This window comes from Otolemur garnettii, unplaced genomic scaffold (genome assembly GCF_000181295.1).
Source record: "Otolemur garnettii isolate 467f Iridium unplaced genomic scaffold, OtoGar3 scaffold00049, whole genome shotgun sequence".
Lineage (NCBI taxonomy): Eukaryota > Metazoa > Chordata > Mammalia > Primates > Galagidae > Otolemur > Otolemur garnettii.
This window is the reverse complement of record NW_003852444.1, coordinates 3314885-3332111: the sequence shown is the minus strand read 5'-3', so window position 1 is coordinate 3332111 and position 17227 is coordinate 3314885. Positions and strand designations below refer to the sequence as shown.

At 42.8% G+C, this 17227-nt stretch overlaps 2 protein-coding genes across 2 annotated transcripts in view; one reads left to right on the top strand and one right to left on the bottom strand.

Moving 5' to 3' along the window:
• The window catches only part of AGK (acylglycerol kinase), a 77841-nt gene extending 70849 nt beyond the window's left edge, over positions 1-6992 (top strand). The window contains exons 14-16 of the mRNA XM_003791647.3: positions 1854-1924; positions 4389-4473; positions 5748-6992. Of these exons, the coding sequence (XP_003791695.1) occupies positions 1854-1924; positions 4389-4473; positions 5748-5885 (294 nt within the window). The 3' untranslated portion in view covers positions 5886-6992. The remainder of the gene's footprint in view (positions 1-1853; positions 1925-4388; positions 4474-5747) is intronic.
• A 2322-nt stretch (positions 6993-9314) lies between these two features.
• The window catches only part of KIAA1147 (KIAA1147 ortholog), a 35330-nt gene continuing 27417 nt past the window's right edge, over positions 9315-17227 (bottom strand). Inside the window, exon 9 of the mRNA XM_023514203.1 lies at positions 9315-15327. Within this exon, the coding sequence (XP_023369971.1) occupies positions 15132-15327 (196 nt within the window). The 3' untranslated portion in view covers positions 9315-15131. The remainder of the gene's footprint in view (positions 15328-17227) is intronic.

Below are 17227 nucleotides of genomic sequence, written 5' to 3'. Positions count from 1 at the left end.
AATGAACTGATCTCTGAATGTTAATATGAGACTTAAGATGGAATCAGCTTACAGCTTTACCTTTACACCTAAACACATTAAAAACTGGACAGAATCTGTGAAACAACTGTTGACAGTGGTATGAAACACGCCGTGCAGGACAGCGATCCCAGGGAGAGGGAGTCACAACATGAACCCTACACTTGCCCTAGCTGGAGAGAGGCCACAGCACAGGGCCAGGGAGTACAGACAGAGTGCAGCGATCTCCCTGGCTTGAGAGGGCCTATGAGAATTTTGGGAAATCAAGAAATCAGAGGCTCTGCATCTCACTCAGCCCGAGAGCAGGATTCCTCCTAAAAGGCCACAAAGCCCTGCTGACACTGTCCTGCTTCCTCGTTTCCCTGTCTTCACCTCTGACTGTATGTCTCTCACCGCGCTCCAGCCCCACTGGTTCCCTCATGTGTGTCAGGCGCTCCCACCTCTGGGCCTCTGCAGCATAGCTCGCTGTGAGTGGATCGCTCACCCCAGATCAGTGGTCCTCAGAGATGGTCTTTAGATCAGCAGCATCAGCATCACCTAGAACCTGTCTGAAATGACAGTTCTTGGGCTCCCTCCCCATTTCCTGAACCAGGAACTATAGGATGGGTCCATAGCCTGAGGTTTTTAAAAAATTATTTTAAATTAAATAAAAACTAGACTCTGAGTGTCAACAAACTCCATGTGGAAACTGCTGCTCTGGACAACTTCATTGCTGACCCCTCACTTCCTCCAGGTCTCTGCTCAAGTTTCCTTCTCAACTGGACACCCCTTAAAAGTGTAGCCACTGCCATCACACCTCCTGCGTGTTCCTTGCTATTTCTTTGATCTCATTTTCTAATATTCTTAAATACACTCGTATTATATTTACCTTCTAATATAGTTAAAACTTACTATTTTATTACGATTGATTTGTCCTCTCCACAGTGGAATGTAAGTTCTCTGTAGGTAGAAATTCATGTTTGTTTTATTCATTGATAAAATCAGTAACATTGCGGAGTTCACGGTACATGGTTGGCACTTTGAGCAAAGACATCCACTCTGTTTTGTCCTTCATGGTTGAGAGACAGAGTTGTGCTCTGGCAGTGCCTGGTAATCTTAGGCAAAGGCCTGTGGGTTATCCAGAGCCACAGATTTTTTAACTGACCCTCCAAAAAACAAGACCTCTCCTGAAGCAGACACCAAAGTTGTAAGATTGGTGTAGAGTCCTAGGCTTGCATTGCTACCCACTGCCTGGAAGCAGACTATGAGGAGTGCTACAAGAACCAGGTGTGTTTTCAGAGCCGCTTCCTTATAGTTCCAATATTCCAGAGCTTTCTGTGGTTGAAAATGGAAAGTTTTAAAAACGTCATGGAACAAAAACGTGTTTTTTAGCTCTGGCTCCATGCCAAATGTATGCAGAGCATTTTAAAAAGCAGACACCTAGGCTTTCCACACAAGCAGCTAACACTGGGATCTGGTGGGAAGCTGGTGTATGTTAAATGCTGAGAATCGTGGCCATAGATGGGCAGAAATCTTGGCCTCCAGGGGTAAGAATCATAGGGACTAAAACAACTGCAGTAACTAGTGACAGACAGAATGTTCAGACCCTCACTGTTGCGTTTTTATTTTGCTTAAATAGTAGAATCAAAACAGTATAAAGAAATTTATGTAAATAATAGTAAAGCTCTGGAAGATAAAAGGGCTGGAAATAAATTCAAAATTAAAACACTAGAAATAATGCCCCCTATATAACGCACAGCTTCAAGACATAAACCAAAGCTGAGGATGACAACAGGTTGCAGTAGCCAAAATTCTAAGATTAATGACATTAGTGTTCTTCCATTCCATGTTTTTAGAGCAAAGATGACTTTATGAACATCTGCATTGAACCCGACACCATCAGCAAAGGAGACTTTATAACTATAGGGTAAGTGGACTGGGGTTTATAGGAAATGAGGCCTAAGTAGTGTGTTTTCTCGGACTTTATTAACATCACAGTACCTCATGCAGTCAAAGAAACCCAATGAAGGCCTTATCTTGTTTGGGAATTTCACTATTTTTTTTGCTAGGGGCCTATGTGCACAGTGGCCCTCTCCCATTTTGGCCATCTGTGTTCGCTGTGGAGAGATCAGATTGTAAGAGCAGTCTGCTTTTCAGCTGAAATAAAGAATTCAGTGTGACATGGCCAACTGTCAAGAACTTTGGTTTCAGGGTCAGAGAGCTGAATACAAATTTTGATTCTACCACTTAACTGACATCATGATTCAGACCATTTAACTTCTCTGAATTCTTTTCACTGTCTATAAAATGAAATGGTATCATCTTTACCAATCTCAGGACTATTTTTCAGTCTCAGATGAGAGAATGTGTGTGAAAAGTCTTTTTAAATTGTGAAGCACTTCACAGTATCTGTTACTATGCATGTCAGTTCACGGTGTCCTATTCCCAGGGCGTTAATGGAAAACTCAAAGAGCACTGAGTACCTTGGACATTTCCCAGGCCTTGTTCCTATTTCTAATACAAAATATCCTTGCAAGTCCTGTGTGATTTGTTAAGCTCTACCTCTGCCAGAATCTTATTGGTTAAGAATACTATAAATCCTCCACCAGCCTTCAGAGCATCTGCGAAGCTGGCGTGTTCCCATGCCAACTGGGAATCTGCTTGCACCCTTTCTCGGTGCTTTGTCTCAGAGCTCCCCCTCGTGCCGGTCCAGGGATTAGACATTTCTGTTGCAGTGGCCAGGTCTCCATGGTTACTTCATTATCTACACCAGCAGCAGCAGAATGGTTTTCATTCAGTTCGTGGTGTTCTTGCTTTTGGTACAAATTCTTCAGATGTTTAATAGATGGTTCTACAGCCTTTGATTTACTTGCTGTTATCTGGAGTAAAGGGAAGAAGGGAAAAGTCTGTCTCTTCTCTACAGAGTTTCCAGAAACCACAGAGTTTTATTTGAGAGTCTGGCCAGTGGGACCAGTGATATCAAACCTCTATAATGTGTCTAAAAATAGAAAAAAAAAAGCAATTAGATTGCTCAAGTTAGGTAAAGTCATTATGTTCCACACTGTCAGCAGCAGCAGTGTCCTTTTGGTTCCTACAGGAAGTGAAATTAAATTATGCCTGTTTCCTTTTGCTGTCTGAAGAGGAGATTGTGAGCTTCCTTTTGAAAACTGATAATGGCCAGGCGTGTCATCTTAGCACTCTGGAAGGCTGAGGCGGGTGGATCACCTGAGCTCAGGAGTTCAAGACCAGCCTAAGCAAGACGGAGACTCCGTCTCTACGAAAAATAAAAAAACTGTAGTGGTGGGCACCTGTAGTCCCAGCTACTCAGGAGGCTGAGGCAAAAGGATCTCTTAAGTCCAAGAGTTTAAGGTTGCTGCGAACTATGATGATACCACAGCATTTATCCAGGGCAACAGAGTGAGACTGTCTCAAAAAAAAAAAAAAAAAGAAACTCTGATGATAATCCATATAATAAAGAATTACTAAAAAAAAAAAAAAAGAATTACTGTAGCCAGTAATAAATAATGGAATCGCTTTTATTTTATTTCTGCTTCCTATGGGTAGGTAAAGTTTGTACATGTAAATAGATCTGGCAGTTTTACTCCACAGCCACTTAGTCAAGCTAAAGATGCAGCATGCCAAGCAGACTGTTACCATCAGTGCCATCGCCCCTAGTACTTGCAGGGGACTGGTGCCAAGACCTCCTTTGGATACCAAATCCACAAACGCTCAAGTCTCTGATATAATATAGTATATTATTTGCATATAAGTTATGTACATCTTCCCATGTTTTCGATACCTACTACCATGTAAATGCTATGTAAATAGTTGTTATACTGTATCAGTTAGGGAGTAAGGACAAGAAAAAGAGTATTTGCAAAAGAGATGTAATTTTCAAAAATATTTTTCATTCTTGGTTGAATCCATGGAAGTGGGACCTGTGGGTACAGAGGGCTGAATGTACAGGGAATCATCAAAAAACATCTAAGATACTTGTTCATATGTATGACAGAAATATCTACTTTAAATTAGAATAAAAATATTTTCTTCAAGTAATAATCACAAGTACTATCCAAACGACTGAAGTGAGTACCTGTCCTAAAGAATTTAATTTCCTTCTAATGTTTAAATGAGACTAACAGCCTGAGAATTAGTCACTGAGTTTTACCTTCATGCCCAGTTCTCTACAGCAAGCAAACCTCCTCCATCTACGAAATACCACAGTGCTAAGCAAGAATCACTGTGGGAAAGTTATTCACAGAAGCCTGTAGCTTCACAGGCCATCTGTCCACTAATTTTAACTCTTAAGACGGGAAGAACTTGCTGTGCTGTTGTAACCTAATGCAGTTGCCATCACTGGATTCAAGCTTGTTTTTTTCCCCATCCCACAGAAGTAGAAAGATGAGAAACCCCAAGCTGCTTGCTGAGGGCACGGAGTGTCTCCAGGCCAGCAGGTGTGCCTTCCGTCTGCCTGAGGTGAGCAGGGGCTGGCAGCCCCGCCATGTTTGGCTCTTTCTTGGTCTGTTTGCCTTTCTGTTTCTCTCTCCCACCCCCACTTCTTAATAACTGGCCAACATTTAGATGCCTATTACGTGCCAAGCACTTTGCCAGGCTCTGAGTCATACATATTCAGGGAGACCTAAGGATGGCAGAACAGCCCTCTGCAACATGGATTTAGAGTGGGACTCCTGAAAGATCCCACTGTCCTCACACCAGGGTTCTTCTATAAAGTGATTTTTAGGTCTCCGGACCTTTTATTTTTCCATATGTAGACAACAGAATGCAGAGAGCTCTCAAACTGGCATGTGTTCATAGTGGGTTTTACTTGGAACCATTTTTATAAAGGATCTAAAAGTTGTTTTCAGTTCAGCAGTGAATTTTGCTGTATTGTGAAATGTGACTCTTAAAATAATATCTATAAGGGGAAAAACACCTGAAATATAATCTGAATTCTAAGTTTTTTTGATTAGTAATACCTTGGATAAAAAGAGGCTCTGTAGCTAGCCCCTGAAGAATTGCAGCCCTCATACTACTGTACTGAAACAAAGTGCAGGTAAATAGAAGGTATCCCCATGGTGACTGATACCATAGTTTCAGTACAGTGAATGTTGAATTAAAGGCATGAATTATGGAAGGATTTCATAGACTCTGTAATAATGTTGATATATCTTAGGTATAAGCCAAGCAAGTCTTAGAGAATAATGAAAATGATCTAGTGTATATAAAGGCTTGCTTTCTCAATTTTCACTTGAGAAAGGTTGAGGGCAAGAAGGACTATGTTATAGCAGGGTCCCTCCCTCTTAATACAGCAGCACCTCTGTAAATTGACTGCCCCAGGGACTAAAACAGCCTGGTCAACACATGGAAGTGGTGAACATAAGTAGGCCTACGGGACTGATATGTACATGTACATGTCTGGTCTGTGAAAAATAGGTCAACTTGAGGTGGTCAATATAGGGAGGCAGTCAACTATGGAGGGTCTACTGTATTTGAAAATTACATGTACAACCATCTTGTTCAAATCTCAAGAGACTCTGGGAGGAGGTGGGGCCAAAAAAAGTAAATAAATCCATTTTCGTGGATGGTGAAATTGGGATGCCTTCAGAACTAGCACTGTGAAAGGATGCTGGGATAAATCCTCAGAAAGGATGTTGTTTTCCATAACAAACTGCTCGGGTGTTGCGGTGAGACTTCCAACTCAAGCAGGCCACTGGCGTGGCTGTGAGTTCTGAGTCTTCTCTTCCCCACAGGGAGCCGGGGGCTCCTTCAGCATTGACAGTGAGGAGTTCGAAGCGATGCCCGTGGAGGTGAAGCTGCTCCCCAGGAAGCTGCAGTTCTTCTGTGACCCTAGGAAGAGGGAACAGACGCTGCGGAGCACAGCCCCGTGAATGGGCAGGAGATGAGTGCTGGGTGCTCCAAGGCCACGCTTTAGGCCACCAGTGGGACCAAAAGGGAACAGGTGCCTCAGCTGTCACAGGACCCCAGGGCATTTCATGGCAAGTCCCCCTGCCTTCTTCCAGCCATGCTTCCCAAGGTGTACTGTGCCACCAGCTTTGCTAGCGCATGCTTTTATTTTAGTGTTAACAATCGTCCCTCCTAAATATTTTCCTCAGGCTGGTTCAAGAAAATCCTCAGATTGGTTGGGTGGAAAGGCTTTCTTTCGTTTTCTCCCAAAGTGCAACCCCAGTGGAGAGCAGGCTCCTTAGTATGCTCCCCCATCCTGCACTGTTTGACCGTCCTAGGAAAACCCGGGGAAGTGCCTGCCTTCCCCCGCTGCCCTTTCTTGTTTCTAGGCTTCTCCCGGGTGCTGCTGTGCTATGAGCTGTGGCTCTTTTTAGCTTTCATTTCAGTTCTATCCTCAATCTAGAAACATATGTGAGGGTGTTTTCCTCTTCTGCCATGGCTAAAAATACTATAGAATGCTAGTTTTTATTTTTTTAAAGTAGTGCTTCCTAAATGTTGGTTTGCATGAGAGCCACATGGGGTGCATGTTGAAAACTGATTTTCTTGGGGCCCACTCCATTGTGGTAATTCAATGACCTCAAAAACCGGCCACCCTTCCCAGCTGATTCTTTAAGTGGTCCACAAACTATTCTGCTCATGTAGCCCCAAAGTATTTTGAAAAATCATGTATTTCCTCATATATCTAAGTTGATATCTATAATTTTTCATGAGAAGTTAAATAGTTGCCAAAATATGTACTTTCTGGTGTCATGTAAATATTATTTTAAAATAACTGTTACATTACTTTCAAACATATCAAGTGTAATTTAAATACCATACCAATTTGTCGGCCTTCATTCATCTGTAAAAATAAATGAACTAGTCTTTTAGTAGAAAATTTAAAATTGGTTTTTTACTTTGTGTATTTCATGCCACATTCAGCAAAGAATCATAATGTGGTATATTTTTGTGCTTGACATTAATTCTTCTCATCAACAAAAAATATAACTAGAAATAAATTTCAGTTCTTGCTTTGTTATGTTATGTAAACACAGAACAAATGTTATTGTAATCATTGGTATATAATTGATAGCAAAATGATTTTGATTATTAAAAATTAACATTTTATTACAATGTTCTCTGTCCTAATTAGCTTATCCAAGAATACATGAATGTTACTTATAGCTGAGATGGGGTTCAACATCAATCAGAATTATAACTGTGTTATGCAATTCTTTGAATTCCTTTGGGGTTACATGGCAAAAATCATAGTGTCCTGTCATCAAAAAATGTTACTAATGATCTATCAATTTGATTCGTTTATTGAAAGCCAAGAACTGAAAACCACCTGATTAGCTAAGGCTTTGTTAGCCAGTCATTAGCATCATTTACTTTTAACACTACCATTGACATTTTCCTTGGGTGCCCCTGAGGTTCTTACACACTAGAGGTCAATGCACCATAGAAAGATGGATGAGACCTAAGAAGAAAAATGGAGAGGGAAAGTGGGGGAGCAGACCTGGCAGCGTTGGCTACACACTCATTCCCAGGAAGATATACTTCAAGACAAACATGTACCACACAGAGAGAAGACCAATGGTTTAATGGATAATAGAGCAGCTATGAAGTCCACAAAAAATAAGACTTTCTTATTTAGCAGTATATTCTGGGTGGTGGTAAAAGCTCTGCTTTTAGCAAAAAGATAAAAGGTGGCTCCAAACATCAATGTAAAGATCAGCCACCCTATACCTCCCATACAGGAAGGAAAGAAGGTTCTTCATGAACCAAGAGAGTTTAGCATATACTGGTTCTGAGATGGAGTGTAGAGGCCACTGCAGACAGAACCTGGCTTCTTCCGTAAAAGGTTAATCAGTGATTCTAATTACAGTGGTACGTATGCTTAGGGAAGGATATTTAATCCACATTAAGAATCTTATTTTTAAACATAAAAATGCCCTGTTTCAAATTTTATTTTCTCAATTCAGGCTACTTCCTATGAAGGCTTGGTTTTCCTACTGTTTCCTTGCCCTGACCTTTTGTAGAACGCCCACATAAAAAGACACCCAAAGCTGCAATGCTGCGCTGTCCAGAGAACCTGGGCCCCTCTTCCTGTTTAGTACAAACCTTTTGGCAGATTAACTTTCCTCAAAAGTGAAGGTCATTGCTCTTAAAAATACAAGAAATAGTTTAATATGAAGTTTCCCTTTGTCCCATGGCTGACTTGCACACAGTTATAATTACTGTCAGTTCTTAGAGCAGCCCAAGAAGTAGGTGCCAGTTGAGCATCCTAATCTGGAAACCCTCCCAATGCTCCCAAATCTGAAATGTTTTAAGCACTAACATGACTCTAAAATGTCCATCAGAGTATTTTAGATTTTGGATTTATAACCTAAATGTTCCCATATCTTAAAAAAAAAAACAAAACTGAAATCCATATCTAGTCTCAAGAGTTTGAAGTGAGGGATACTCATCCTATAATATTTTACAGTCACATAGCTCAGAGGAAGAACTGAGATTTGAACATGGGCTGTTTGATTCCCAAACCATCAGTGTTAGCTATTTATACTAATTTTATTTACTTATTTATTTGAGACAGAGTCTCACTCTGTGCCCTGGGCAGACTGCCCTGGTGTCATAGCTCATAAATTCAAACTCTTGGGCTCAAACAATTCTCTTGCCTCAGCCTCCCAAGTAGCTGGGAAAACAGGTGTCCACCACAATGCCCCACTAATTTTTCTATTTTTAGTAGCAATCGGGTCTTGTTCTTGCTTGGGCTGGTCTTGAACTCCTGAGCTAAAGCAATCCACCCTCCTTGGCCTCCCAGAGTGCTAAGATTACAGATATGAGCCACGATGGCCAGCCATCAATTTATGTAATTATTTTTTTGCAATTTTTTGGCCAGGGGTGGGTTTGAACCCACCACCTCTGGCATATGGGGTCAGTGCCTTACTCCTTTGAGCCACAGATGCCCCCCTCTAATTTTAAATAAATGTTGTAACTTTCCAAAAGATTAGAAATGAAACTATAGTTTAGAACACACAAACACACATGTATACCAATACATACTGTTTGAAACTCAACTCTGATCAGAGATTCTGTGAAATGAAAGGGCTTCGGTTTCTGTGAGATAAGTGTGCAAGTGTCCTGATGTAACGGAGGGGCACAGTCCTGGCTCTTCTGGTGGTGTAGTTATTCCCAACTTTGGTTCCCGTTACCTGGATGAAGTCCATCCAGACTGTGGCCTCCAGACGGGCAGGTAGTAGTTCCTCAGCCTCCTCTGCCCTCACTAAGGGCTCTGCTCGTGGATGGGGTGGGTGACCGATCCTTCCTACCACAAACTACGTCCTGGACTAGGTGAAGGAATGCAGCACACATATTCATGTTAAAGTGTGAACTTTAATTGTAAAAATTGTTTTCTGTAAATATAGTTTTATCAACCTCTCTGCACACAACTTGGTTCAGATATATACAGATATGACACACATACATAGATGTTATTTGTACCACAGAACAAAATCATTTCCAGAAACATTTAGCTTCAGAATTAACCCCACTTTCTTTAGGCCTTTAAAATTATCACCATGAAAACAAAGAGCGCACAATGTACCTGTGTGTGATAGTATTCGGGGCAAAATTTATGTACTGTCTGATTTCACAATACGAGGTAAGGACTTGAAACAAAAATAGATTCCGTTTCTCTTATTGCTATAGCTCCTATGCTGGGGTTTTAATCAAAATCAAGTTTTTACATTTAAGGCGACAGGGAGGCTCCGCTGATCCTAACTCAGGAAAAACAGGAAAACTGTTTTTCCAAGGCTACTACTATTTATTTTCCAGGAAGGGTTTATTTCCCAGGCCTATAAAAAAAAAAAAATTAGCCAACAAGCTTTGGGTAAATAAAGGAAGTTCATTTTGTTTTTCCTCTGTTCTCCGTCCCTGCAGTCTCCCACCCAGGCTGGCTGTTCAAAAGCACGGACTCTACCATCGTCCCGCAGAGTCTCTGTGCGTATGCCAGACACAAGCTCTCTGTTTCTAACACCACCTTAAAAACTTTTTATACTTTATCTTTGCTTAATTTACCCAAAGTAAGGAATTTTCTCTCTAATGCTAATTAAATATATTTGCAACTATCTAACTCAGTTACTCCTGTGTGGACTTTTTATTGTGTGAGCATCTCTGGCTACTTTGTAACACCTTGCCTTATCCCCACGTTCCCCAAATGTCCTTAGCAAGTATGCAAATTTATTAGGAGTCGAAGTAAGCATTCTACAGTAAACGTAAGCAATTTGTGCCTTCCTTACTATAATTAAATAGACTTTCTCAGTTTAGGTCACATTAGCTCTACAATCCCGTGTTACGCTGGAATTCTAGAATAAATTCTTAAAAAGATGAAAGCAAGGCTCTATTTCTCCATCACCATTGCTCTACATAGCACTAGAAAATTCTTATTCCCTTTCTAAATTTGCAATTTCATCCAAGTGCCCCTAAATTCCAGCTCCAAAATTGAATTAAAGTGCCAGTTATAAAACCACCTCCCACTACCACCATGCATTCCCAGTTAGTAGACTAAGAGGCCTAATAATCAGAACGATCCCACTTACCCCATTTTATACTAGAGTTTTACTTAAGGTTCGTGTTTGTATGTTCATGTCCTAAAAAGTGCTGTCAGGATTTCACAGCACAGCTGCCTCATTCATTCTATGAAATACTGACACAGTAAAACTTCTATGGGGTTTTGGCTGCTACCAAATTACAAAGCTGCTCATTTCTTCCCAGATTATAGTTTTGAAATTTCAGTATCTGCATACTCAGTTCATCACATAGTAATATCGGTATAAAAATAAACTTCCATTTCTTATAAGTAAACATTAACTTAATTCACAGTTAGCCTTTTCCCATAATATGCAACACTCCAGTAGCTCCTGGGAACAGAGGTATATTAGTAATAAAAATGGAATATTAAAAATCCATGACTTGGGAGTAAAAGGAGCCCGTAACAACTCCTCTTCCCCTACCCTGAATCAGAAAAGAGTTTTCCTGAAGTGAGAAGGGACACGGCTGGGCCTGCTGAGGGGAGCCTTTGGCTCTGTGGGATTCTCACCTCATGCGGCTGGACATTTCCGATTTCAAGCCCGCCGGCTGGGGACGTAACAGGGAGCTAAGCCCATGCCTGCATGTGGGTCCCTGCATTAATTTTCTTGCCCATTTTAGAACTGTCATTACCCTAAGACAAGCTGATTATCGTACAATTTTACTCATCTGCCCCACCTGTCCGTCCTGCAGCTGAGAGGACCTGCAGGAAGGCTGCAGAAAGTGTGGCAGTCCATACCCTGGGCTGTGCAGTTTCAAAGGGGGGGAAACGGCCTGGGGTCCTTACCTCCTCTAGAAGGGTTAAGGTCCTACCACTAATAGGTTAATTCATTACTGCTCTTTACACAAGGTTCCCCAAAGGCATCAGTTTAAAGATAATTTTATCTTTTTATTGTGTCTGAAGGGCTTTCAATGTATCTAGACAGATAGCAAATCCATCCTTATAAACACCAGAATGAAAAACAGTGATGTAACTATGATTTATCTTCTAGCTAAAATATCATAGGTAGTTTCATGATAAATGAATCTTCACACGTGACATCAGGAATTACCCGCACCTGTGTGCTACTCTTAACTTTCCCATCTTGATTTTCACATGGAACAAGTTATAAATACAAGTTCCTATGTTAAATTATTCCTATAGCTACATGGTAAATTCAACTTCCCTCCCCGAGGCAGACAGAGGAAGGGCGGCAAGTACCTTCTCACTGTAATCATAATTACTGAGGACTGGACAGGCCCCAGGAGGGACAGTAACACTGGAATGGATCTACACCAGGCTTGGGGAATGCTTCATATTTAACTAAAATCAAGGCTAATTCTAAACCAATTTTTGGCCCATGTTTTTAAGTCCAGTAGGAGATGAGCCCTACCATTTCTGACTCCATGCGGAACAAGAGTTCTAAGCCAAGACAAAAGAGGACATTTCCCCAAAGGCTGAGTATTACCATCAGCTGAGCCTACAAAACTGAAAACATCCTCTTTAATAGGCCTTTCCACCATATTTTACCCAAACCTAGATTCTTGTCCACATAGAGAATCTTAACTCATTCAGGAATGATGGGGCAGCCCCAACATCACAGGTCAGCAAGTATCTCCAAGTTAGCACATGGTTCACAGCATGGCATGAGGCCAGGCTGACAGCTCCCCGGGACTAAGCCACATCGGCAGGGGAGGGGTGAGGCCCAACAGTAGAGAAGGGCAGGAGGCTACCCCCACCCTACTTCCCAACCCTGTGCCAGGAGGTCAGCAATAATAATGACCATTCACCACCTTCTTCCCAACAAAAGCAGAAGATTTCTCAGAAAATATATCAAGAGTAAGAGAAAAGCAGGTCCAATGGCTCCCAGCTTCTGTGTCACTTTGGAGGCATCTGTGTTTAGAACCTCACATACTCCCCTTGTAGAGAGCCGGCAGCAAATGACACTGGCTTGTACCTGCTAATTTCCAACATGGGGCAGGAGAGTTGGGACAGAGCAAGACTTCAAACGGTGACCATGGAAATAACTTCACAAATCACGCAAAATATACCCTGGAGGATGATAGACTGTGACTAAGGTAACCGAAGAGGTGATGTGTGTGCTGTTCAGCCACCTAGAGGCTCTGCACACGATTTATGACTCCATGAAGAAGGTGGCAAGGTAGAGTAGACTCCTTGGGTTCCCTCTTAAAGGGAGCAGCTCTGATTTGAGGTCAGCCAAGCCCAGGCCATGTGGCCTAAGACATGGCACTGCCACCCTGGTACATTCCTCTCCCAGGCCACCTGTACCCTGCATGACCATGAGGGTGGACACATGGAAATGCCAGACAGCTGCCTAGAAAAGTATGACATGAGGACAAACCCAGAAGTCCTGATTCACCAAAGAAAAATACAGGACCCTCATTTTCACCCTCTTATCTTTACATCAGACTTGGAGTTAAAACAGCAAGGAAACAAAAGGGTTTGGAGTCAGAGGGCTCTGGAGCAGAAATGTTTACAACAGCATACTTCCAGCAAATTCCCCAGCACCAGACAAAAAGGGTCTGTCTGTACCCTCCAGGAGAAGCAGGCCTTGCCTTTCACCCTACTCCCGTCTCTAACCACTCACCCCCAACTTAGGATACCCTGAGCCTCAGGCCGACTAAAAGCAACCATCACCTGACTCAAGTTAGGAAGCCACCCTACCCCTTGAGGAGTAAGAGGAGAGGGTCACTCATAAAGGGACAAACAGGGGAAGCTACAGGCTTAAACACAGATTTTTTTCTTTTGTAAGCAAATATATTACTGAAATGATAGCTAACCCCACACTACAAAAGAGAAAAAATTCATTAGTTGTATAGTTTACCTTTCAATGCCCAAACTTATTTATATATTTACATAAAAGATACTACACCTTGATTAATTAATGTCTATTTGCATGTCTACGCATGAATTATTTCCGTCTTGGATTCCATATCAAGGAGATACAGCGAACATACTCGAATCCAGCAGTAAGCCCTATGAACCTCACCTTGAAGTGAGACACGGGACCCATCTGTTTGGAGGCTGTCTCTCTGCTGTCTACCATTAGCCTGGCGGGGGCTTGGTCAGAGACATGGGTACATCTATATGTGCTCCAATAACTGGGCAGAAAGATGAAAAGGAAGAAACTGTCACCAACAAACTAGTATCGGGTTGTCACCTCAACAATGGCAACAAAGGCCTCAACACAACTCACAGCTTTCTGGCTGGCTGATAGTCCCTGTCTCGCTCACTCTGCCTTCCTTCAAATGCCAGCTGAAGAGAACAGGCAGGTAGCAAGAGCACCCGTCCCAGACCAAACACCTCAAAGGGTAGATAAGTGCACTATGGCACTCAGGGCTTCCTGACACTTCTTCCGTGAAGGCACTGTCGAGTTTTCCAACAAATCTGTTAGATCGCTGGACCAATTAGCTCAGCCTAAGGAACGCTGCTTCTGCGAAAAAAAAGTTAAGTTTGGCTCCAGGGTAATGATTAACATCACACTCCAACCTCTGAGTTAACCAGAGTGTTTTATATATTACGGAACCCAGGAAATCTGTGTTGCCCACCGGCCCGGCTGGCAGCGCCTCCAGAGAACTAGTCCAGATGAAGAAACTGAGGGCTTCTCCATGCTGCTTGAACCTCAACTGGTCTACCTTTTGGTAGCCCAAATTCTGCCCTTTAAAAATACCCCAATTACTCCAAGAGGGTGGTTAACCCTTAAGAGAGGTTAACTTGTAAAATGAATTTGCCTGCAAGCTCCAAGGCTAGCATTGGCCCTGAAGGAACTGGCCAACCCATCCTGAGGAGGGCTTCCATGAAAGAGGAATATTCCACTGAGTTGCCACCAGTAAACTACTGTGAGAAAGGTTCCAAGGCTTCATTCTACAATTTTAGTTTTCAGCTCACTTATAAGCAACCTTTCTCTGTCATTCTACCCTTAAGAGACACTCATATTTGGTATCAGAAACATCCTTTTGTCCTTTTGTGGTCCCAGCTCAAGTAAACAAAGACTGAATTGCCTTAGTCTTAGTTCTTTTCTTAGCGAACAACAGAAAAGGTCTGGTCCCTAGACTACCGACTCCTATACCACTAAAAACCCTGACTGCTCACCTGGTCTAGCTGAGGTCTGGTTCCTAGACACTGACTCCTACAACTGCTAAAAACCTTGACTGCTCACCTGATCTAGTGCCTGCCTTCATGTGGATGGAGATCTAAGGCCATACTGGATAGACGGTTGTCTTATTCTTGAGTACATATACCAAGGGGTATATGACTGTTCAGACAGACATTCTGAACAGTCAGTCGATCCCCATGTTTCCAGGGCTTAGCAGCAGGGAGTGATTTAACTCCTAAAACCAAAGCTAAAGGACAAGCAGCTCTCAGAGAAAGTAGCAGATCTGAACGTCCTATGCCAAAGCAGACCACAAAGCCAGAGTGGTCTCACCTTACTTCTGGGTAGAAAGAGCAGAAAGGAAATTGCAAAAATTACATTTGTTGTAAAGTATAAACAATATTCCTTTGTGTCAACTTAAGAAAGAAATGAGGCCCTTTGGAGGTCTGGGGTGAACTCTAGGCTGCTGTCATCCCACGTGAGCGGTTCCAGAGCCCTGTGTCCTTCCTATGGACAACAGGGGTTGTCAATGACCAACATGACGTCAATGCCATAGGCCTCCAGCAGGTCCATGAGAAAGCTCCGGTCTCCTTGAGGGTCCAGACCCATGCCTCGGGCATGCTCTGCTGTCAGAGTTTTGTCTTGGCTGGCAGACACCTCCAACAAAGTCTGAAATATCCGATTGTTCTGTTCTAGGAAAAACCTGAATTTGCAAGACAAGATGCAGAAAAGGGAGAGGGAAGAAAATAAAAAAGCTCAGCAGATAATCCACACTGAAGCTATATGCCAGTTTGTTTAATACACATTTTAATGGCTTCAAAAACAAACATATCTTTTAAAGGAAGAAAACAGGGTGAAAGGTAAAATCAAACCATTATTAAAATGCTATTAAGGTAAAAATAAATAATCAAAATGCTATTAGGGTTAGCAAAAAAACCATATGACATTAATCCCACAATGAGTGGAGAAATCTCTGAGCACTGACTGCTAAAAATTCATTTTCCTGTAAGAAGGAAATCACCAGGGTTAAACACAGGCTCAGGGAGAGGGCCCACACTCTGCTTTCCTTTCTCTGTTTAGTCATAAGGGAAAAAGAAATGTAGGAAAAACTATAACCTAGTAATGCAGTTACTGGCCAAACAAGATTTAAAGTGAGAAACTGAAAGTCACCTGTGAAGCCCTAAATAGGTTATCAGAGCTAGCAACAGCAAGTGAGCCTTCTAGAGCAAAGAAAGGCATAGAAGAGGTCCTCCAGCTCCCAAGCCATTGCAGATGGCCCAGACTGACAAGGTCAACACAGAGAATGGAGAGCTCGGAGGAGCTGAGGCTGGCAAAGGGATATTCTGAAGCCAACAGCCCAGAAGTGCAGGTGCAGGAGGAAGGGGAGATCAGCCCCAGGCAGTGACACTGGCAGCCAACATTGTCCCTGGGTGTGTGTTCTTCTTTGATTACTCTTTCTGAGAAGAGGAGAATTACACATGGAACAAGATTTACAAGTCACAGCTCTGGAGTATTGTGTGGACAAATGAGCCATGCTCAGGAAGGATTCCCAGTCTAGTTAAGCTGGGCCCCCAGTGCTCTTGGGTTCAGCAAAGGGACCCAGCGCCTAAAGCAGCTCTGTGTGCACAGGCATTTCAGAGGCAATGGCCCTTGTCAAACCTTTATGAGACTGTGGTTCTGCCCAAGTCCCAGATACTTTTCACCAAAACAGCAAGCAGGATTTTGAGAGTCAACTATCAGATCAGTGTCTCACCTTCCTTGAAACATCCACATTAAATTTTTTACATCAAATCCCAAGTGCCAGGCTCGGCGCCTGTAGCACAGTGGTTATGGCCATATACACTGAGGCTGGTGGGTTCGAACTTGGCCCGGGCCAGCTAAACAACAATGACAACTGCAACAAAAAAATAGCGGGGCATTGTGGCGGGCGCCTATAGTCTCAGCTACTTGGGAGGCTGAGGCAAGAGAAAACGCTTAAGCCCAAGAGTTGGAGGTTGCTGAGAGCTGTGACGCCACGGCACTCTACGAAGCGCGACATAGTGAGACTCTGCCTCAAAAAAAAAAAAAAATCCCAAGTGCTGATCCCGAGGCGGGTCCCTGGGTGTGAGCTAAGAAGAGTAAACAGGAAGCTGGGAGAATTAATCCTGCTTCAGTCTCCACTCTGTTCACATCACAGAGGGCTGGATGAAATCAGTGCTGAGGTGGGAAAGGCCCTGGTTCCTGCCCCACCACTAAGGGATCTGGGGGAAAGAGATCTAAATTAATTTGAGAGTTAAAAATTCAGATTATCCCATAATACTCAGCACAACTGTTTTATTGCAATGGATGAAAAGTCCCTGAGTCCTGAGGGACATGAGGAGCTTCCATGTGGTGGACAGTCCTGATGTAAAAGCCCAACAAGAAAACCAATGCTGGGACTCCTTTTCTCTCTTAATGGTCCACCCCTGCTTCTTTCCTTAAGTCCTCTGGGTCCCCCAATGGCATTTCAGGGCTCAAGGTTGCTCTAAGTGACCCTAGAAGCATTCCTGGACCTCAGTGGGTGACATGGGAGGGATGTAGGTCATCCAAAGAAGTTAGCGCTGATGGGACCTTGAAGAGGCCAC